At 38.7% G+C, this 24336-nt stretch overlaps 2 protein-coding genes across 2 annotated transcripts; one reads left to right on the top strand and one right to left on the bottom strand.

Annotated features, from left to right (window-relative positions):
• Window positions 1-447: 447 nt before the first annotated feature.
• Window positions 448-7582, bottom strand: LOC124287408 (cardiolipin synthase (CMP-forming)-like). The gene is given in 8 exon segments (XM_046723943.1): window positions 448-1310; window positions 3337-3428; window positions 4459-4527; window positions 5123-5208; window positions 5330-5459; window positions 6023-6034; window positions 6037-6162; window positions 7068-7582. Coding segments are annotated over 8 exon segments (1119 nt in total). The 5' UTR covers window positions 7578-7582; the 3' UTR covers window positions 448-1216.
• Window positions 7583-7815: 233 nt separating this feature from the next.
• On the top strand, window positions 7816-23883 carry LOC124287373 (glucosamine 6-phosphate N-acetyltransferase-like). Its single transcript, XM_046723885.1, has 6 exons — window positions 7816-8005; window positions 10722-10884; window positions 18711-18773; window positions 19154-19284; window positions 19430-19491; window positions 21869-23883. Exons 1-6 carry the CDS (start codon window positions 7958-7960, stop codon window positions 22017-22019), a joined length of 618 nt encoding a protein of 205 aa, XP_046579841.1. The 5' UTR covers window positions 7816-7957; the 3' UTR covers window positions 22020-23883.
• The last annotated feature ends 453 nt before the right edge of the window (window positions 23884-24336 follow it).

Below are 24336 nucleotides of genomic sequence, written 5' to 3'. Positions count from 1 at the left end.
CGTTTCCTATCTCTCTACCACCGAGACTGTAGTTAGGCCGAACTTAGTTTAACAGATATTTCACACTTTCACATATCAACTACATAAATTGTAGAGATAAATGAGATAACACAGTTTTTTTTCTATTTCCGACAGTACTATAGATACTGATCAAACAATTAACACATGTTACACAACAAAATCAAACTGTACGACAATGCTTGGAGCAAAACTACTTAAAGCTACAGAAGTCAGTTTGGTGTGTAAAGGTACAAGAAGCAGAAACAGCAGTCACACAATCCGAAACAATGTTTGCTGACATAGAAATCAAACACACAAATGCAATAATCTAAACATAATACTTTGCCTTAAAAAAAAATATAATCATGTTTGTTGTAGTGCATAATGCTCCAGCACTTGTGACAAATGTCAAAAGACAAATTACTGTTGAACAGTGATAAACACACATTTGTGAAATTCCACAATTCAAATGAATACAATTTATTCATACTAGCAATAGAAATGAGCACATTATGTTACACAGTCTATAACAATAGCTAGCAGTCATCTTCATAATTCTCCCTATTAACACACAAGCACACCTCTTGATGATCAACCCATGTCCATATCAACAGGTAAGAGAGAAACTGTCTCAACAAAGATGGCCAATCCTGATTGACACAAAACAATATGTTCACTATGACCACTGCCTGACCGCATGTCACGAGCATGTCACCATCATGACATCATGATCCACATGCTGCCTCAATGACATCAGACGACCTGTAGCACCATGTCATCAGTACATAATCTGAAGCTAAGAGGATGGTTATCTGATACTGTCTAGGATGGTGATGCTTGAACAGATACACATGATACAGATCTTAGCCCACGCACTTCATGCATTAATATTTCTGTTCTCAGCTGTTACATATTTCACTCTCATTGTGATGTACTTTATAATACTTGTTGATAAATGTAAATATCACAAACAAAAGTTTTTCATTGTATAAAGATGGGCGTTATGAACATGAAAATTGTGTGGTGCTAATTAAGTTATCATTGGTAGCATGAAAACATGCATTATATCAATGTCTTCTGCAGAATGACTGATGTACAATGTCATCAGGATGTCGTCACAATTGTGGGTATGACAGCATACCATCACTATGTTATCATTCCCACACAGTTGGCGCCATCATGTTCTCCACGATACAACTTGTACCCACAATGCACCTCACTTCTTGACCTGGTTGAGTACCTTGACACTGTCTCTCCAGTACACCACGTACAACGCACCCGAGATGAATGTTGTGGACCCTGTTAAATACCTGCACAAAAACAACTTAGATTAATTTGATACTGTATGACACCACTATGATGCCACAAGATATGGACGTGGCAAGAATTCTTTCAGGATTGAATACAACTTCCAAATCACATCCTAATAACAAACTAAACAATATTATTTAGCAGAGTTCAAAGCAAACTTTAATTCTACTGTGACAAATATCCTGGACCAATTCAACATCATGGGTGTTTGTTTTGAGTCCAAATGAAAAGACACAATGCCCAATACATAGACATACAAACAAGTTATTATTTTGTCACTGTTTAACCTGATTTGACTTCAGTGTGCAATCAAAATATCTTGTAACAAAATGAAAAGTGTAAAGCCCATTTATGGTGTCCCCAACCGTGATATTGCTGAAATATTGCTAAAAGCAGCGTAAAACTAAACTCACTCACTCACTGTAACCAGGGAGACTATATAAGGGGGAGTGGTCACTCCTCGGAAAGCCCCTTAGCGTATGCCTCGGCTCGTCACGTGACCAGTGTAGCCAATATGGCGTCAGCGTAGTTTTTAAGATTGAGCCCGGTTTATTTTCAACAACTGATTACATACGCTGAGTGTTGTGACAACTGAAAACCTACATGTAGAAGATAAGTTACCTATTCTGTCACTTCATTTTAAGTCAAATAATTGTTATTAGTGTCAGTATTAGTACAGTAGATTTGTTAAGTTTCAAGTCGGCATGTTGTAGCTCACTGGCTTCAGTTCTCAGTTCTCAGTACACAGCGAAGAAAGACTAAATTATATCGCTAAAAACATCTTTCACATATTTGTTTAATCTTTAGAAGGGAAATATACCTTAAGTTGAAAGGTGTTTGCAAGTAATAGTGATAGTTTTAAAACTAACAAAAATTGTTAGGGTTTATTTGAGGTGTGTGAAAAATATGACATATCGCCGTTCTGCCATTGAAATACTACAGGGCGTTGTTTGAGTGTTTCAAGTTATTGTTCTAAAACATCTTTCACATACACCTTTAATTTTTATGAGGGGAATATACCATCAGGTGAAAGGTGTTTGCAAGTAATAGTGATAGTTTTATAATTTTAAAAAATTTGTTAGAGTGTAATTGAGGTGTGTGAAAAATATGACATATCGCTGATCTGTTCTGATACGCCATTGATGCTTGTGATGCTTGAGTGTTATAGTTCTAAAACTTCTTTCTTTCTTGTTGATCTTAGTATGTGACAAAACTGGAAAGGTGTTTACAACGCTTTGTGATAGTTCTGAACTTTCTGTTTTTGAGGGGTCTGTGACAGTGTCAGTTAACATTCTGTCAATGTCCATGCCATTCCACACATGCAATAAGATATCTGAATTAGTTACTAATGTAAAAAAATGTCTCAAAGTAGATTTTTAAAAAAAAGGACAGCTGATGTTAACACATGTGTTCTACCGATAGTTTTGCGTTCTTTAACATGTTTGGGGAGGGATGGCTGTGGTGTATCATTTATTCTTTCATTCATTCACATATGTATTTCTTTCTTTTGTTCTTTTTCTTTATTTCTTTCATTCATTCACATATAATTCTTGCTCTTAATTAATTCCTTCATTCATTGTAAAATTCCGACTGATACAATACACTGGCTGAAGTACTGTTAAACGCAGCCGAAGTTGCGCTGGGAACGAACCAAGTCACTGTGTGCGTTGGAGCATGACGAGGCACACGTTAATTAGTACAAATGGTAAAGAAAGCAAGCGAGTGACCGATCCCTGTTGTAGAATATCCCTGCTGTGACAAAATGACTTTTCTCATCGATTCTTAGCACTCACAAAACCATCTCTTCCAGCTTAAGATCATCTACAACTGAGGCCACGACTTTACTATGCCTATCTCCGATTCAAATGTGGCATTATTTATCAATTTCAAGCTTATGTGTGAAAGATATTGTGTGGTAAGGGGGTAACGGGAGACAGTGGGGCTAGTAGCGTCACAAAATGCCATGGTGTTGAATTGTTCCAGAATATACTGAACTATTTTCTTTGGAAATCCAACTTCACTCACCATAGTCCCTGCAACAGTGGATGATCGACATAGTTGAAGACAGGAGCAGCCAAGGTGAAGGCCACTAGAGAGAGCTGAAATGCTGTGTTCCACTGCAAATTATACAGAAACACTCTATAGTTTATTATATACTGGCCACATAAAGAAACTGTGCACACAGAAAATATAAAGATAGGCAGACAGCGTCTTAATACATAAATAAAGGTGTGAACATAGCAAGTATTGGAGACAATCAAATGCTCATGCAGGTGCCAGGCGACGTGACGTCATTGATGGTGGCCTATGGACTTGCAATGTGTTACTGCACGTGCAGCCCGTGCAGCTGCACACAACATATGAAACTCAGAAATTGATGTCACTGTCAAAAGCTTGATCTTTGGTCATTCAAACGTTCACAAATTCACATGAGAAGTCACATGCACATCATGCCAAGATTAACATCTGCTCAACGTCATGAAGCAATTGGAATGGTTCGAGCAGGCATGAGCCATCAACAGGAGGCAGCACATTTCCAAGTCCATCGTAACACGATATCTGCATTGGTCAGGCGTTATGGAAACAGTAATTAATGACGGTGCCGACCACCCGAATTCTGGGCGTCCCCGAGTAACGACGCCAAGACAGGACAGATGGATTTGGGTGATTCATCTCAGACACGGCAGTGACCACGTCCCAAACCACTCCCCAGGCCTTCAATGCTCATTTGGTAGCCTCTATGCGTCGTCAATGCACTGCTGTGCTTCACGCGCATGATGGTCATACCCGTTATTGACTCTGTGACTTCGACGTGTGGCCCCCTACTCAATTTTTAACTTCTGACGTCATCATTACGGATATTGTTCATGTTCTTTTGACATGTTGTTGCGGCCCGATACTTCAGCTTATAAAGTGTCTACATCATTTCGTCTTTTCTGTGTTTTATTCCAATTCTGAAGGAATTTTCTGTGTGCACAGTTTCTTTATGTGGCTAGTATACATAGAGTATGACTTATGATTCTCTTTCTCTAAGAAGGGTGAAAGAATTTGGCTATGCTCCTCACATTACATGCATCAACACATTCAACTAGAGCTTTATGTATGAATACTATGATCAACCTAAACCTTTGGGCAAATGTTTCTTACCTTGCTAATCAAAAATGGTTCCAACTTTGCTGAAACTAGTGTGACGTCAAAATACCTGGATAGCGTTTTCTGGAAAAAAGGAAATAAAAAACAAAAAATAAATACAAATAATTATCTAGAATTACATTAATCCACCAAGCTATGAAAACAAATATTCAGATGAACTGCCATAGATTTACAAGAAACAGTTTCAGCTACATAACAATTCATATCCAGGGGGCACAATTTTTTAAATGTTGAAAAGTTTCCTACATTAAAATTATTTCTGTGTTCTCACGCATGTATGTGTGCATGTGTTTGTGCATGCATGTATGTACTAGTCCAACGTATACTGGTTTTATAGTGCTAGCCCACTAAGATTCTGTTGCAAGGATATCTGCCTCAGACACCAAGTGGACTGATCCTTGTTTCATTTTCAAATATCAAAAGCAATTAACAATTAATGGCTCTCCAGGCAGACACTCTACCCACTACACCACCGAGGAGGTATTCATGCTAACATGATATTGAGAGAGTATGGTCAGGGAGACTGGCACTATGGCTCTTCAACAGGGTGTTAGTTATATCACAGTGTGAGTGTTTTTGTTGGATGAAATGGATACAGTACAAAGGAAAGAGATCTAGTATCAACAAGTATGAAGGTTATAAGGACAGTAGTTCTCACCGGAGGAGGCAGTGTGATGTATCTAAGGTAGAAGGCTGCAGCAATGAGAGCCACATCTCTCCCTACTATTAATGCTGTAAGAGGCACTGAAACACCAGACACATGACATTCATATGTATGATTAACCTCTTGAGATCAAGTAAAATTTTGTGAAACCATTCTAATGGCAAAACTACTAAGACTTACATGATATACTGATATACTTACATGGTATTAGGTTGACTGATGTGAGTGTCAGCACCAGAACACTGACAAGTATCTTGTCAGCCATGGGATCCAGGGCAGAACCTAGGATAGAGTTTTGATTCTTGAAGTTTCTGGCGATGTAACCATCCAACTGAAAACATTTAGAGCCAGAGTTGAGGGTCCCACTGAAACTGACACTGATTCAGGAGGGGCAGAAGAAAACATGTCCTGACACTGCTTTAGACTGATTTGAATACTTATCCATAAGTCAAGTATATCATGGCATGTTTGTCTGCTCCATGTGAAGCAGTTTGTTTACCACCTTTACCAATGAGTGCAGGTATGATTCTGACAAACCATGAATCGTAGATGAAGGTGAATACAACAATAACTACAGTCATAGCATTCTAGCACAATCAAGGGGCACAACTCTGCACTGCCTTATGTGACTAGATGTGTGTGCCCCCAGTGAAAATTGAAATAGCCAGGAAAGCCATATTGCTCTGTTAAGGTAATTAATTGGTTTGTTTCAGAAATCAATGAACTGCTATTCTCTTGTTCCAATTCATTTTCTGAATTCACAGTTTACCTAAAAGGTAGTTTACACATACCAAGCACACTAGGTACAACACTTTTAAAGCTGACCCTTCTTTTTCCTTCTCATTCTTGTCTTTGATACTTATAATGGTTATAAAGGGCTTTCAGGCGACTTACCAAATCACTTACGCGCCAGCGAAAGCAAAAAGTCCTAGTGCCCACTGAAAGTTCTCACTCATCACCATGTATCCAAGAAACGGTGCCGATAACATCCGTCCCACTGTCAGCAAGTTTGGAATTGTGTAAATGTTCTCTGTCTGAAAATGTTCTCTGATATCTATAGCATAAGATATTGTAATCTTTTCAAATGACAAAATGGTCAGTTTGGCATAACATAATTATTGATTTATGTAGCAAGAAATCAAGTTATCATTATATGAAGAGTAAATCAAAACATGAAATTGATATTACATATGTTATATTTGGGATTACACTTTCTTAGTAAAGTACAGATTCTAGTACTTTTGTTGAGTTGAGTGCCATCCAGGATTCGAACCCACACCCTCAGAGTCAGGCACCTAATCACCAGCACACAAAGTCAGCCACCTAACCCGCTCAGCCATGGCTGACTTTGTGTGCAGGCGACAAAAGTACTAGAAATGAAACTTTAAGAAAGTGTAATCCCAAACATCACATACATTACATTTTACCACTTTCTAAATGGCATTGTGAAATCAAATGAAATTGATAAATGACATTATCATATATTCCAGTTGCAATAAGTCAGCCATTGTATACAAACCAAAATTTAGCTTTCTGGGAATAAAAGACATAGTTTCTCTTTTTGATTTGATCCCCCTCCACCCACCCTCATTTATGTAACCATGGAACTCTTCTCAACTTAGAACACTTTGGTGCTTCATGTTGTGACCTGGAAAGATGATTGAATATATTGCAATAAGCTAATCTTGCTACTTGGAGGCACTTAGGATGATTGCTCCCCTCAGTTGCTTAATGATATGCCACCCATCAAACCATTTAGTGCCAAAAATGCATATTATAGCTTACAGCAACCACTTATATCTCTGGTCGGGTGGGTAGGTACATATCATATGTTTGAACCATACATGTTCCCAGAGTGTACACTGTGACTGTGAGCCCAAGGAACAGGCTTATAATTATTTTGTTTTGAACATGCTTTGTATCTGGGCTATTTATATACCGGTGAAGAGGTGGTTGCTTCTTTCACTTGTTTTCTAGGACCACTGTTTATGTTTTTACACCAAACATCCACTTTCAGTATTCTACAGTCGGTGCCCGACTGTTTTTGAAGATCGGTCGATATCACGGATACAGCTTTCTCTTTTCTACGACACATAAATGTTCCAAAGCTTCTCTTAGCACTAAGATTAGCTCTCTGAATCTGTATGACTGTGTTGGAGGTCGAAACATGGTTCCGTTTACTTCCATACTGCTGTTTTGCGTGTCTATACAGGCCACGGTCATCGTGAAATACACTTGCATTCCGACTGTTTGCGAAGGATTCGAACTTCAAACGTCCTGTACGTGTACACAATTTGGGTATTTTACATCGTCTAAGACCCAGTGATGAATACACCCGTTCAGAGCATCGACTACAAAAAGGCAAAAGAGATGACATGGACATGTCACACATAAAACCACGAATATTATCTACATGTTTTGGAAATACACGCCTCAAGGGCGCAGACATTTTGAAAATAATCTCTGTATCTGAAGAAGCACCAAACTTCTACAGATATTAACATATGTCATTATACCATGCTCGGATATTACTACATTTAATATAAAAAGATTATATAATAGTTATTGCTCCAAATAAACACTGTTTTGTCATTATTGTAGATGATCTAATTAACTTAATCTGCTTAGAGATTAACAACCGGGATCACGTAGGATCATAGCGCACCTGTCTGGCCAATGACAGCAAGCCTAACAAACTGGGAAGGGCAGCGCTACCTAAGGTTTGCATGTCACGGGAGACCGTGATCGATCGCGACGTGGATTTGTTTATTGACAAAAAGGGTTAAACTGGAAATCCGGACACGTTGACAGAACCTAACACTCGGTGGCATGTACAGAGAAATGAAGATGGCGACAGAAGCTGGCAGCAAGACTGAGGTAAGAAATGAGATGAGCATTTGATTTGTTAGTAGTCGGAGCCTCTGCATCTGGGCCGCTCGACACGTTATTCATTGTGTTTGACAGGTGTTCGAAGTGTACATGACTGGAAAAGTTATTGATTTCAACACTAACGTTGTTTCAGTGAATTAGAATTTAATTATAACGCTTCAGTGAGAGACCAGCTCTGAATTTAGGGCCACAAAATTGGGCAACAAAATTGATTTATTATTAAATTGTGTGAACCGATGCTTATCAATGTAAAGAAATGTGTAAAATAATGTACTTTCTGGCCCTACTTTCTTAAAGCAACTTTGGTAATCACTTCAGTTCAGTGAATCAGTTCTAGAATCTTTGTTACTGTTTACTTTGTTTGGACAATATATTTATAGCTTTTATTTATTACTTAAATTCTATTTATTCTCCCATAATAAATAAAATCTGAACAGGTTGGGTCTTTTAATATGGGCAGAACTGCTATCTTGTTCCATATTTCTAATATGTGTTATATTTGGGATAATGATTTACACATATTGTTAATGTAGTTTGTGTGTAGTAATTCATGGAAGGTGTCTCTGAATTGTGATCGCTTAAGAGAATATTTTATGAAAACAAAATCAGTCTAGATTTACACTAAAGCAAGGTATGTTCCAGAGTGAATTATTAATTTGGTTGTGTCTTTAGATGAGAGAAAAGTATTGTCATAAATGAGTACATAGACTCCATGTCAATTGAAGGGATTGTCAACAAGTGTGGTGCAGATAACATTCTGGGTAAACCAGGAAGTCATCTTTCATACCAGTCGTGAGATATACAGGAGGAACTAATTATAACCAACACAGATAAACCATGTGGACTTATGGCGTGGTGCATAGTCTGTCCATCTATCATTTGTCTATGATGTTAACATATCAAATTTATTTCTTCATTTTTGAAATGAAAAAAGTCAGTAAAACATGTTGTGGAATCTTCTTTCCTAACCAGAGTCAAAGAATAAATCCAGTGATACAAGGTTTTGTTGAGGGGCCAACTGTAGGAAAATTGGGAGAAAATCATTGGGGTACCTGGGTCCTAGTCAGTAATCAGGACTAACTTGACTCAAGTACCTGAATTACCCACCCCAACCATAATTTAGAACTTGAATTTTTTTGAAATATTACCAAAGACTAATTGTTTGATCAGCATACTAGAAGCTGGTGAGTCAAAAATAAGTGGTCATCCATAAAGTTGTGTTTCATTTTTACCAAGGAATATTTACTTTAAATGCTCGGCCCCAAATTTGTAACCATCTAATAAAGGTAAATTTCTCGTTTGGGTTAATGTTGATTATGCCTGTTCAAAGTATTGCAGTATATGTAGCATTTAGATTTCACTGTGGACCTGATCAACCAATATACTGCTCCACCAGGAATAACATTTATTATGTAGTCACACAACTTTATGTTTATTTTGACCTGTTTTATAAACTTCTGTAGACTAGAAATAAGAAGGTCTTGTGTAGATTAGTGGTATAATATAGAAGGTAACAATAATGTATTGATTGTCATTCTCCTGAAGTTGAACAGAATGACTGATAATCCTTGTAGTCATGGTGACTAATAATGTTGACTGTCTGGTTGTTATAGAAATGGGTGCTAATGAATCATTGAGAAACATGGGTGTTCACATTCATAAATTGAAGTTGCGTAAGCTAGTCCATTATTTGCTGAATCCAAAGCTGTCCACAAGAAATAATTGTGAGTGAAATGGAAGGTAATAATGTGCTGGTAAGTGTAAATGTATATCTCAATTTACTGTATACAGTTAATGTTCCTGTATTCGCCATGTTATGCTGCACTTTCTGCTGATGTGATGTTTGGTGTTCACGCTGACATGGTATGCAGCGTTGTGGTAATCAATTTTGAATGGAAGCATTACCATGATTACACCTCAGTTATCTGTACCTGTTTTCATGTCTGATTAATCATTACTTCGATAGTTGATTCGTTTTAATTTATTGAAGACAATTTGTCAAGATTTTAATAGCTAGTTAGACATATTATTTCCAGAAATGCAGAAATGATAGACAGCCAATTATTTATATTTCATTGTTTAGAGCCAACTGATTTACATTCTAAGTAATGGAATCCCGTCAGAATCTGAACACAGGTACAGTTTTTCATTACAAGAACTTGAGTCTGCTACTTGCTCTCTTGGTAAATGTCTATCCTGGTACACTCTCTAACCAGTGGGGTAGCATAGTGGTTAAAGCGTTCGTTCGTCATGCCGAGGACCCGGGTTCAATTCCCCACATGGTACAATATGTGAAGCCCATTACTGGTGTCCCGATATAGCTGGAATATTGCTAAAAGCGGCGTAAAACTAAACTCACTCACTCAGTCACTCACCAGTGCACACTCCCTATGTTGGTAAACTCTCTATCTCGGTAGACTTTCTAACTATTTAGGTTTACTTTCTTGTTAAACTCTCCATCTTGGTTGACTCCATATCTTTGTAGACTCCTTATCTTGACAGATTCCCTATCTTGGCAGACTACTTATCTTGGCGGATTCCTTAACTTGGCAGACTCCTTATTTTGACAGATTCCTTATCTTGACAGACTCCTCAACTTGGCAGACTCCTCATCTTGGTAGAGCAACTTTCTAGATTCCTAGGTATACTCGTCTTATGCTCCGAGTGATGTCATTGTTTGTGATAAGCTTTTCTTCTTCTTCAGAATGGCCTTGTGGATGGACAAGAATGCTACCAGTATGACCCGGATATTCTGAAACTGATAGATTTTTCTAAGTCTCCCGCGAAGTACAACCCCCCAGTCTCCCCAACACATCCTGGAGAAAATCTGGTGATGCGACCATTGTGTTTAGCAGACTATGATAAAGGTGAGGACTAACCTCAATTGGCTCACTGACAGTAAGGAACATGATTCCTTTTGTGACAGATATCTGATCGTAATAGATATCTGATTATAGGTATGAGTTTGGTGATGTCACAGTGTGGGTGTGTTTAATTTGAATTGTTGGGTAGGCTGCTGCTTCATGGCAATCCTTCTTGTGATACTAAAACCTTCACCAGTGTAGCATGAAGTGTATGGCTAGACACCTCATAGCCTGTCTCACTGTATATCTAGCCTACTGAGTAGGAGTGAATCTGTAGTTTCCACATAAATTTTATTGTTTGAATTCAAGTTGGGAACATTATTTCTTGAAAAAATTTCACATTCCATGAAACAGAAATGTGTTACTTGTATACCCCTGTGGCAGTGTATTAGAGCGTAACACTGTGTTTACTCTGAGACCCTTTGTCAGTCAGATATACAATATCATTGTGTTAAATGGCAGAAGAACCTATTTATAGAAACACATTTTGTTTAGTCCAAGTCTCTATCCAATGAGAAATCTTTGTAACGTAAACAGTTAATTATTAAGTCTACTGAATTTGGACCCTTGTTTCAAACTGTTATCAATTATTCCTCTACAGAGATTTTGAATGTTCATACCAAAACACAGTGTGAAACATCAAAGACTAGTTTTTTTCCATCAGGGTAAAAGTTAAGTCTGGTAGAAAGAGTATACGTGTGCATGTAGGTGGTGAGTGGCACCTGAGAATACCGAGGTCGATGGGCGGTCATGTGTAAACATGACAGTTTGCCCACGGATTTATGTCACTCGTAGCCTTTCATCAAACAAACCTAATTTGTGTTTGCTGAAGCCTGTGTTTTATAGATGACCATATATTTTTTTTATTTAAACATTAACCAATGCAGTTAACAGCCACGTCACTCCGAAACACAGTAGTGTACTGCACTGTTCAGGTAGATTGATTTAGGTGAATTAGCTCATTGCATTTTACACTAAATTACAGTTAAGTGAAACTTGATCTGTGTTGTTGAACATGCTTTCAAATATTTTTATTGCAATCCTTTATCAGAACCTGAAGTACTGTGCCCGTAAGCAAGTATTTCAGCCTCTTTGAAACAAGGCAAAGGCTATTAGTTGATGTATATCTCAGACAAACGTGGATGTTATAAGTTGTATGCTCCTGTGAGGGATGACATGGAAACTTGTTAAAGCGTTATTGACAACTGAAATGCAGAGTTGGAGGAGGGAAAAAAAATCTCTTCAATTTTTTTGGGGGGGACACTTTGACTTGACATATCAAATTATATAGTATCCCGGTGTCAGGGGTGTTCGACGATGTAAGACAAAAACGTAATTTTTATCTGTAATATCATTTAAAGTTTATATTTTACTAACCTCGAGTGATAAAGGATATATTCATCTATTCCACACAAAAATATCAAGCGTTTCCTACAAAAATAGCGTTGATGACATTGTATCGGCGAAACAGTGGCCGCTCCTAACATCCAGGTATTTTGTATGGGTGTTCGACGATGAGCCATACCTTTTGCTCCGCACTGCGAGGGAGTGTTGTGATCACGTGGCTTCATATTTATATATTGCATGTCACCAGCAGACGACTGATCTTACTGAATTTTCGCTTTCTATTTTTTGTTATAAAGGCAACTGATTTTGCATCTAAAGTGGTATTAATGATCTCGGGTAAATAATATTGATGTTTGTTTGCTTTTTATATACCTTTACTTCCCGATTTCCATTGTCAAATAAAACTTCTCAGGACAGCGACTGGGCACCCGCCCTACCAGTGAAACTGTTTGTGCACTCCGATCGCACAATTACTCACCCGATATAGCGCGAGCAATGCAATCGTCAAAATCACCAGAACGTCGAATTCAGCTCGTGTTGGGATATGTGGAAAAAAAACCACACTAATAAGCAAAATTTCTCTGACATGTCAGGCCTCAAAATTACGACTAAAGATTCATTTATTAAATCTGTCACTTTTTACAATGACCGAAAACACTTATTACATTTCAAATGACGACATATTATCGACAGAATTATAAACTATATTTCGCAATGATTTTTGTAAATAAAAAAGATTCTTGGACACATCCTTCGGCAATGGGTCCACATCAAGGTTGTCAATGAGCAAAGTATTAAAACGTTCAAATTCAAGTCATTTGCATGCTGAACCATGTTGGAGTTTTGGTAGGCTTCTCAGCTTCATTTAACTACTGTGTAAGTAAGTCCTGTTTGCCCTTATCATCCTCTGTACTCACTATGGTGATTTCCAAGTCAAAGTAGCAGCAGCCTGTGCTGGTTGTAAGAGGCAAACGGATCGAGTGGTGTGGCTTGGCGACTTGGTTGATTGCCTGCCATTGTACGCCAATAGCAACTTATGCTCACAATATCAACCACTGGATTTGTGTGGTCCCGACTTGATTATTACAGGCCCCCCGTACTTTTGGAATGTTGCTAATTGTGGTGTTATATAGTAGACAAACATCTTCCTTTATTATCCCCCCGGTATGTAATGCGGGGGGATATAGTCGACGCCCCGTCCGTCCGTCTGTCCGTAATCATTTTGTTTCCGGAGCATAACTCAAAAATCGTTCAATATTTTTCAACAAAACTTGGTTGATATATCGAAACAGAACCTAAAGTGGTGCCTTTTGCTATTTACAGATTTTTGGCATTTTTATTTTTCTTTGTTTCCATGGATACGATTTGAACTTAGACTCAAAAGGCGGGGTGACCTTCGTTTCCCGGAGCACAACTCGAAAACCATTCAGTATCTTTCTTCAAGACTTGGTAGATATATCAGAACAGAACCTAAAGTGGTGCCTTTTGCTATTTGCAGATTTTTGGCATTTTCATTTTTCCTGATTTCCTTGGAAACAATTTGGACCTAGTCCAAAAAAATGTAACTGTCAGTTGATTTGTTCTTTCAAATTTATGGGGGCCGGGGGGATTTGTCATCTTCTGATGACTCTTGTTTTTGAAAACACTGGAAAATCTACCAATCTTTACATATGACAAGGAGTATGAAATGCTGGTGTACTTGTTTTGTTTACCTACAAGTAAATGCATTATAAAATATTTGTAGTACATAGGTGAGAACGATGTGAATTGTTTACATCTCCAGCATTTCCTTCTGTGTGAGGGGACATAGATGGAGCAGTCATATGAAGCTCTGCAATTCAGAACTGCAGAGTTACCTCCCTTTGATGTTCCAGAAACCTATGATTTGGGGGTTGAATTCAACTCAACATGACTCACTCTCTCCCTTTTTTGTATGACAGGCCAATCCTTTTGTAGCACTGCATGATGTGTGTCAGTGACAGGCATTTGTTTCAAATGTTCAGCATCTAACACAGACGACGCATTTACTATTATGAAAACATTTTGCTGTAAGATGTCTGTGAAATAGAGTTGTTGTCAGTTGATAAGCCCCAAATCAGTTTCGAGAAGACCCCTGACACAGGTATGAAGCCTTTAGTCAGTCAGGTCGCTCTTATGAATAGTGCTATAAATCTGTATCAGTTGAGGCTCTTGTCATTCTACCGTTGCACCAAGGCAGTTCTACATCGACACATACTTCAACATGGCTAATGATTTTGAGAGGTCATGATATATGCTGGGTCACAGTTGCCTGTGTCGCTGTGCAAAAGGGAAACTTTAATACTGTTGGTATAATTCCAATCTGGAGAAGGATAGGTCCCCATTTTGTCTTGCTTGTCACAAGATCTGACTGAAATGTATCTGTGGCCTTCGGTGATAGCATTTCAACTCAAAAGAAGTTAACGAACATCCAGTTCCTCCATATTTCACAGATTATCTGCTGTATTGTGAAAGAAAGTGGTGTTCTTTAACCTATTTTCAGAAATATATATCCATAGATGAACTTAAGTACATAAGCATACATCATGTTTCTAAGATGAAGACAGTCGGAATAAATACACAGCTACACGGCTGCCAGACAGTGACACTTGTAATTAGGTGCCATGCTTGCAGAGACACCAGACTCATAAGCTGCAAGCTGTGATATGGTGCAGTGCACTGTACCATGCAGGACTGTGGTGCATCACATAATTATGATTGTCATAAATATTTTCCAATATTCAGCCGTATTGTCAGTGTGGGTGGACTTGTGGGTTATTGACATCAGTGATGAAAATGTAACACATCTAACTTTTGGGGGTTCACTATTTTGGTACTAATACTGTTTTGGTTGAGTCCCATCGAGGACTAATACCTAGCACACTAGTCAGCGATCTAGTCCACTCAGTCGGCTGATGGAAGGATGTCATCTGTAAAGCATCTTGCCTGTATCATTACTAATGAACATCTACTCATTTTGTGGAAGCTGCGATGGCTGACTGTTCGATTGCTAAGCATGCTAAATTTGTGTTGGCTTTAGGCGCCTTACTCTGATAATGTGGGTTTGAATTATGGTACTCAACCCCAAAAGTTTTAGAATCTGTACTTTACTGAGAAAGCATAATCCTAAATATAACATGTTACATCTGATGACATCTGAGAGGCTCTGTCATATGCTGTTGAGGATATTGATGATGAGATAAGGTTCATATAGAGATTTTTGCGAACTGAACAATAAAGTCTGGGATTATGAATATTCTATTATTATTTTTTTGGTATTGAAAACTGAGCACAGAATTTCATGAAAATATACCAAATATTCATAATCCTTCATTGTTTTATTGGGTACACAAGTGTACTGTTTATACCTAGAGTTCAATATACATAGTTGAAGTGGTACTATCAGCCCATTCTCTGAAGAAGGGCTATCTGTCCAGTCTCTGAGGTCATACTCCTCTTGGTTGATTATCTGATTGTCCATACAGATGCCATATATTCAGAGATCACTGCTTTTATGCTCAACAAAATATAGATCCTACCTGTGATTGGTTAAAAGAAGTATCAACACATGGAAAATAGTTTCTAGTGACTAAAACAATTAAAATATATATGGGTGTTAATTATGGTTTTATGGACAGCAGTTTCTTGTTGAATTGGGATAGTTGGGACATATACCTTACCTGCAGAGTATTAGCTCATTTTGTTCACTTTAATGTAAGAAGAACACTTCAACATTGTTCAATACTTTATTGGTCTTCATTTACAGGGCAAGTTTACACAAACATTAACCTTTTTGTCTGCACTTTTTCATCTTAAAAAGTGTTTGTCAAGTTGTTTTATAGCCAAAACAGTACAGATATCAGAAGTAACTTATTTATTTTTTGCATTATATTGATTCAAATTTTCCACATAAACCGAGAGTTCTATGTCCACAATAAACACACCATGGCTTATGTTCCTTGGAAATGATGTCATTGGTGCCAGACTGATAAACGAATGACGTTGTTTGACCCATTTCATGTGGTGCAGGTATAGGTGTGGTTCTAGTGTCTGGATTGCACAGGCTACTGTTTTAATCCAGCTGTTGCCTGGCCGTCAGCTGACTATGTGGTCAGTTCCACACTGTGATGAAGTTGCAGTTTGAAAAAACGTATACATTGTACAAACAGTGTTACCACGTAACCAAATTGTACAACATTCAACCTGAGTCAGTCTTCTTTCAACAGTATCGTTTTGCACAAAAACTAAAATGTTTATGCACTACATCTAGCTTGCCATCGGTGAATATGTCGGCATTCTATGTTTGTTACTTAATTCCTACATAAATCGTAAATATATGGCCCACCCCTTCCTCTCTTCCCACCTATCGATAAAATATCCAAATACATCACGAGGAAAAATGCAATTGGCAGTTTTTAATTCTGTTTGAAATTAGGTTTTCTATGACATCATCCGCTCATCGTAAGGCAAATATACTGAAAATTACATGCATTGTAAATCTGACCAGTTTTGACACATTACGAAATACACACAGTTAACGTCAAAGTGAATTTTCAGGCCATATGGCAGAGTGTTTATAAAATCACGTCAAACGTACTCTTACACGAATCCATGAATTCCTCATACAGTTCAAAATAAAATGACAAATGGTCTTTGTCACCAATACCAAGTGAAATCTAACGAAATATATCAGATGCCGTGCTGGGAAAGGACCACTTGTTTGTAATGTAAACAAAGTCGAATTCAGATTTCACTCTGTTCGGTTCGCCTACTTTTGTTGCATACACTTGCTCATTAGTTTTAGACCATGCATGGGAAAGGTATTGTAGCAAGCGATAGTTAAATAAAATAGGTGTATTCTAATGATTTCCGAGATTCATTAGTTTTAGACCATGCATGGGAAAGGTATTGTTGCAACATATTATAGTTTCTGAAAGTGTGACGCCATGACTGATGAAACATTCACGCACACCGACGATGGAAGTTCTCTTCATTTCTGACTATTTCCCTTGGTCACAATGAAAACAAAAAGGAAATAAGAACCAGCAGATTGTCAGAATGCTTCGGACTACTTACATGTCACATTTATGTATATACGTTGCTTGAGACAACGAAATTTCCTGTCGAAAATTCCGGCGTACTCGTGTCAGTGAACACGCCATTTTGAGAATGTCACTTCCCGATAGTGATGTCATACGTACATCAACATTGTTACACATATTTGGTATTTCATTGAGGTGAGGTTCTGAATGAAAATACACACGATCAATCTATCTCTGCTGCTTACATTTTCAGTTCTTATGCTTCTTTCGTATTTTCACAAACTTTTCTCACATGGTTAATTTCAGTATTATTATCTTTTGATTTGGGACTAGACAGAAGACCAGTTTAAAATTAAGTGGCACCAATTACGTCATAATCAAAGGGCGGTAACTCTGGCCTGTTTAGCTTGGCAAACAAGGACCACATGATGGCATAACATTTCAGCACTTATTTTGAGGGTTATACTTTCATTGTAAGAAAAATGAGTGTATAATTTCAAACATTGATATTAAATAATTAAAATATTTAATTTTGTTTCACATAAGAATAAATGTGATTTTATCGTGTACACTTCCCCTTTAAGCACGATTTATTTAGTCATGTTGGGGTCTGTACAAACATACAACACAGCTTAGCTGGAGACACTTTTACAGGAGTCAGTGAACTCTTAATTGTTTAATATTTCTGTTGAAAATAGTTAAAGATTTGGGATGTTTTATATATTCTCATGATTAGTCTTTGTGGTGAACTAGTTCCTTTAGAAGATTTTGGATTTTAACTTATTTCAGTTTTTATTAAAATGAGAGCAGTGTTCATTTCGAAGCAGAACTGCCGTTAATATTTCTTTATTAAACCTGCCACACAGTTCAGTTTAGGGGTGAACTTGTCTTTTTGATTGTATGGTTACTTTTTTAGTTTTCTTTTACATTTTCTTGATGACATGCTGGATGTTGATTTAAAGTGGTGCATGTCTTCAAGTCAAACATCAGTCCTTTTCTTTTGTCCAATCATAGTACTGACACAATGCAATAAAACGAATATCTGGTACTTACATCACTAAAGACTCAGTATTATATATTTTGTATATTATAAGACAACATTGTATATGACAATTTACTCGATAGATCTTTGAGAAATGTCATTCTTTTTCTACGTATGACAGATTTTGCCTTACTATTGAGTATCCCTACAGTTAATGTGCACTTACAGGGAGTTGTGCTTGATGGGTAAAATATGTGTGTGGTATATATCAACATGAATGATGAATTCTCTCATGCCAACATACGTAGTTAATGAAACTGATCATAGATGGATATTTCGGGGCAATTCAGCTCATTTTCAGTGTGTTATGAAACTCATTACAACCTTATGTATGTTAACAACTGGTTTCTTTATCTAACTTTCCCTTCCTTGCCTTGCAGGTTTTCTGCAGCTGCTGACACACCTGACCAAAGTTGGGGATGTAAGCAGGGAAGAGTTTGAAGGTAGGAATGTTTATTTCATAGTATGTCTCACACCCAGTTTGAAAAAATTATTAATATAATTATGGACCCGAATGGAAATAAATAGAACAATAATTTTATTTCATTGAAACACTTGTAATGTCATCTGATTTTCTCTGTCCATCAGTATTTATTTATAAGCTATCAATTTGTTTGTCAGTTTATCCAGTTTTCAACTGTATCCCCCATACCTAAAAGAGAATTTTCAGACACTTCCATGTGTATCCATAGCTCCTTCATCCATCTGTACATCACAGGTCTTTCCACCTTTGAGTCCTTCCCATCCCCACCCAATTCACCCCTGTCAGTGCATCTATTTATCTATCCAATGAACTAACCACCATTGAACTGCTGTTTTGTAGCCCGCTTCATGCAGATGAAGAATTGTCCTGAGAACTACTATGTGACAGTAATAGAGAATACAGAGTCAGGGCAGATCATCGCGTCTGCCACACTGGTGAAGGAGACCAAGTTTATACACCAAGCCTCTGCGGTGAGATACATGGGTGTTCATAGAGTAAGATATGTCCAAGGCCTATTGATATCATGAGGGATGGCTATTTTCATGGAGCTAAGAATAGTAAGATTACTGAGATCGACTCAAACTCCCAGTTGACGTTGTTCTTTGTATGTTTCAGAGAGGACGAGTGGAAGACGTTGTGGTTAGTGATCTCTACAGAGGAAAGCAGCTTGGAAAACTGTAAGTATTGTAAGAGTCTTGCTGCTAGCTTGATTCAGATCTGGTTCTGGCTGTGCTTGGGTAGATGGATATATGAGTCTGGAAGTGTCAGGGTAGATCCAGATCTGGGTCTGGCTGTGCTTGGGTAGATGAATATCTGAGTCTGGAAGTGTCAGGGTAGATTCAGATCTGGTTCTGGCTGTGCTTGGGTAGATGGATATCTGAGTCTGGAAGTGTCAGGGTAGATTCAGATCTGGTTCTGGCTGTGCTTGGGTAGATGGATATCTGAGTCTGGAAGTGTCAGGGTAGATTCAGATCTGGGTCTGGCTGTGCTTGGGTAGATGGATATCTGAGTCTGGAAGTGTCAGGGTAGATTCAGATCTGGTTCTGGCTGTGCTTGGGTAGATGGATATATGAGTCTGGAAGTGTCAGGGTAGATCCAGATCTGGGTCTGGCTGTGCTTGGGTAGATGAATATCTGAGTCTGGAAGTGTCAGGGTAGATTCAGATCTGGGTCTGGCTGTGCTTGGGCAGATGAATATCTGAGTCTGGAAGTGTCAGGGTAGATTCAGATCTGGGTCTGGCGGTGCTCGGGTAGATGAATATCTGAGTCTGGAAGTGTCAGGGTAGCTTCAGATCTGGGTCTGGCTGTGCTTGGGTAGATGGATATCTGAGTCTGGAAGTGTCAGGGTAGATTCAGATCTGGGTCTGGCTGTGCTTGGGTAGATGGATATATGAGTCTGGAAGTGTCAGGGTAGATCCAGATCTGGGTCTGGCTGTGCTTGGGTAGATGAATATCTGAGTCTGGAAGTGTCAGGGTAGATTCAGATCTGGGTCTGGCTGTGCTTGGGCAGATGAATATCTGAGTCTGGAAGTGTCAGGGTAGATTCAGATCTGGGTCTGGCGGTGCTCGGGTAGATGAATATCTGAGTCTGGAAGTGTCAGGGTAGCTTCAGATCTGGGTCTGGCTGTGCTTGGGTAGATGGATATCTGAGTCTGGAAGTGTCGGGGTAGATTCAGATCTGGGTCTGGCTGTGCTCGGGTAGATGAATATCTGAGTCTGGAAGTGTCAGGGTAGCTTCAGATCTGGGTCTGGCTGTGCTCAGGTATATGGATATCTGAGTCTGGAAGTGTCAGGGTAGATTCAGAGCTGGGTCTGGCTGTGCTTGGGTAGATGAATATCTGAGTCTGGAAGTGTCAGGGTAGATTCAGATCTGGGTCTGGCTGTGCTCGGGTAGATCGATATCTGAGTCTGGAAGTGTCAGGGTAGATTCAGATCCGGTTCTGGCTGCGCTCGGGTAGATGAATATCTGGATGGGATTGTGTCAGGGTAGATTCAGATCCGGTTCTGGCTGTGCTCGAGTAGATGGATATCTGAGTCTGGAACTGACAGGGTAGATTCAGATCCGGTTCTGGCTGTGCTCGGGTAGATGAATATCTGGATGGGATTGTGTCAGGGTAGATTCAGATCCGGTTCTGGCTGTGCTCGGGTAGATGAATATCTGAGTCTGGAAGTGTCAGGGTAGATTCAGATCCGGTTCTGGCTGTGCTCGGGTAGATGAATATCTGGATGGGATTGTGTCAGGGTAGATTCAGATCCGGTTCTGGCTGTGCTCGGGTAGATGGATATCTGAGTCTGGAAGTGTCAGGGTAGATTCAGATCCGGTTCTGGCTGTGCTCGGGTAGATGAATATCTGGATGGGATTGTGTCAGGGTAGATTCAGATCCGGTTCTGGCTGTGCTCGGGTAGATGAATATCTGGATGGGTTGTTAGGGTAGATTCAGATCCGGTTCTGGCTGTGCTCGGGTAGATGGATATCTGAGTCTGGAAGTGTCAGGGTAGATTCAGATCCGGTTCTGGCTGTGCTCGGGTAGATGAATATCTGGATGGGATTGTGTCAGGGTAGATTCAGATTCGGTTCTGGCTGTGCTTGGGTAGATGAATATCTGAGTCTGGAAGTGTCAGGGTAGATTCAGATCCGGTTCTGGCTGTGCTCGGGTAGATGAATATCTGGATGGGATTGTGTCAGGGTAGATTCAGATTCGGTTCTGGCTGTGCTCGGGTAGTTGAATATCTGGATGGGATTGTGTCAGGGTAGATTAATATCAGAGTCTGGCTCTGCCAGGGTAGATTTAGATCATGGTCTGGCTTTTCTTGGGTGGCAATCATATTTGGGTCTGGCTGTCAGGATAGATTCTGATCTGGATCCATGAGAGCTAGGGTGAATCAGACCCATGACATAGTTTATAGTTGACGCTGGAATTAGCCAGGACATTGTTAAAATTATTCTCATTATCACATTTTCATTATCTCAACATTGTTATTGATGGTGTGAAAGCCACAGCAGACATTGTGATGTTTGAAGTTACTTTATCGTCCCTTTATGTTTCTTCTGCAGACTTGTAGACAGCATGACCTTGCTGAGTGCCAAGGTTGGGTGTTACAAAGTGTCACTAGAATGTCGAGACCCCCTCGTCAAGTTCTACTCACAGTTTGGCTTCATCAAGGAAGACAACCAGAATTACATGCTGCAGAAGTGGTGGGATTGATAACTGCTTGCCCTAGGACTATTTGTTGCTGGGCTTTCATAGCATGGAACATTAAAAGATCTGGTTCTTGTAAGTGATCTGTGATCTGTTACTGATTTGATTTGACTAATTGGGTAATTATTAGAGTTTCGGGACCCTTATTGGTGCAAATGATGAATATGGGTAAATATTTTCATGTTCAACCATGAAAAGATGCCCATCCACCCACCCCCACATAAAAACCCCAATTATATTGTTTACCGAGTGATTATGAAAATATTTTTCTGAGAATCATATCTTTCAGCTTGATTAAGCTTATCAGTAGGATCATATTTTGTTAATTGTGTCAGGGAACCAATTATATACTGTGAAGTCAAGAATGATACATTGTTAAGATTGTCAATGATCTGTGATCACAGAAAACATCATCTGTAGTCAATATCAGTATTCCAAGGGACAAATATCCCTGAAGGTTTGATTGTAGATGTTATAATGATCTGAAGAAATGGTAAACTCAATGGTTCTGTAGGACTGCAATAACACCACACACATCTCAGATCTGAGATGGCAGTGAATTGATACCAGTGTACACAGTCCGGGACATAACCGATTCCAGCCTCTTTCACCAGGCTACTGGTTGACTTTGATTATCTGGTAGCTCAAGGCTGCTGCTTAAAACAGGGATCCTAATGAGGGAACTTTTATTATGACACATTTCAGAATATAGGAAGTAACCTGGGGTACCTTGCATGACAATGTCCTGCAAAATGGGTGACTTCTTGGTCTCCCCAACACCTGGTGTCCATTACTGTGATGTTACTGGAATATTACTGAACAATACTGACTTGTTGCAGCCCTACATCTTCTATTGTCCTTGTTGCCGTGGTTACTGTATATATCGATATTTATTTAGCTATGGATAGCTTCTACTCACTCACATTTATCACAAGGCAGCTTTGTATATTTTTGCTGTAATATTTTATGCTGAATCCCAAGAGATTCCCCATATAGACGACATAGAACAACCTGTATGCATTTTGAAACATACACTATTGTTATTGTTGTGAAGGATCTCAATGTGATGAATATTGTTTGTTTAAGAAATGCAAATTTTAGTTTTTGTGAATGCTGTTATTTTATTTGGATGTTGTTATTAATATGGAAATATGAACAAATGAGATTGAGTTTATAGAGATGCAATGGGATTGGGACATTGTTGTAGCACTGGAATTTGAAAGAGAAAGTATTGAATGCATCCTTTGACACCATATTGGTTTTAACAGATTACATGAAATGTATTTCACCAGGTGTACATTGCCACAAACTTAAACTTGCTGTTTGACTTTGGCACAAAATTTGGTGTATTCAAATGTTTTCACAACTGTTTACACAAGCTTACAAAGGTACGTTTTGAGTTTTAATCAATGTGTCAAAACAAGACAATCATTGGCTGTACTGCAACAGAGGTCAGAGTGCAGGTCAGGAGCACTGGTGCATGTATACCAGCTGGTGATCTCTCAGCTATTGCTGATGACCTCAGTTGTTTTGTATGTTTCCTAACATACTTTGACAAATATATGTTCATAAATTCATTTAATAACGTTTATGATATAACGTTCATTGTGTGTAATACTTTATCTCTGATCCTATGAATATATATATATGAATTAACAGGTGCAATTACTCAGACTGCATTTTGTGGATTTATCTGATATTTCTTGCATTTTGTTTGTAGACAGTTTACTTCAGTAAAGAAAAGAATTGTATGTGAGAAAGAGATTTAGACTATCCAGTAGAAAATTGTCACTAGTTTCACTCCAACTGAACACGGTCTTCACAGATTACTGTACATGTACATGATTCCCACATAATAACCACACTTACTGTGTATACGGTAGGGGTGTCACGATACACCAATCTCACGATACGATACGTATCACGATTTTAAGGTTACGATACGTATCGCGATACATAATTTTCGCGCCTTTTCATAGCATTACCTTACCGGCAACGTACGCGCTTGCTGATTGGTCCATCAAAATAGTCTAGCCAATCACAAAAGCTGTTAGTTTCCAACCTATTTTTTAAATATAGCTAGCTACATCTATTTATCGGAGCGGTCTCGTATAATTTTACTATCAAGACTTTGAAGGAGATGGATATAGCATAAAAAGTTGAATCGATAAAGTTTTAAAATAGGAATCGATACACGCAAGCATGTATCGCATATCGTATCGTCAGTAAAAATGTATCGATGCATCGATACATTCGCGTATCGCGACACCCCTAGTATACGGCACCCTTCTATCTGTACTGCTAAAGCCACTACCACAGAAAG

Source organism: Haliotis rubra, unplaced genomic scaffold (assembly GCF_003918875.1).
Source record: "Haliotis rubra isolate DU_JTF1 unplaced genomic scaffold, ASM391887v1 Scf40, whole genome shotgun sequence".
NCBI lineage: Eukaryota > Metazoa > Mollusca > Gastropoda > Lepetellida > Haliotidae > Haliotis > Haliotis rubra.
This window is presented reverse-complemented; position numbering and strand designations above follow the sequence as displayed.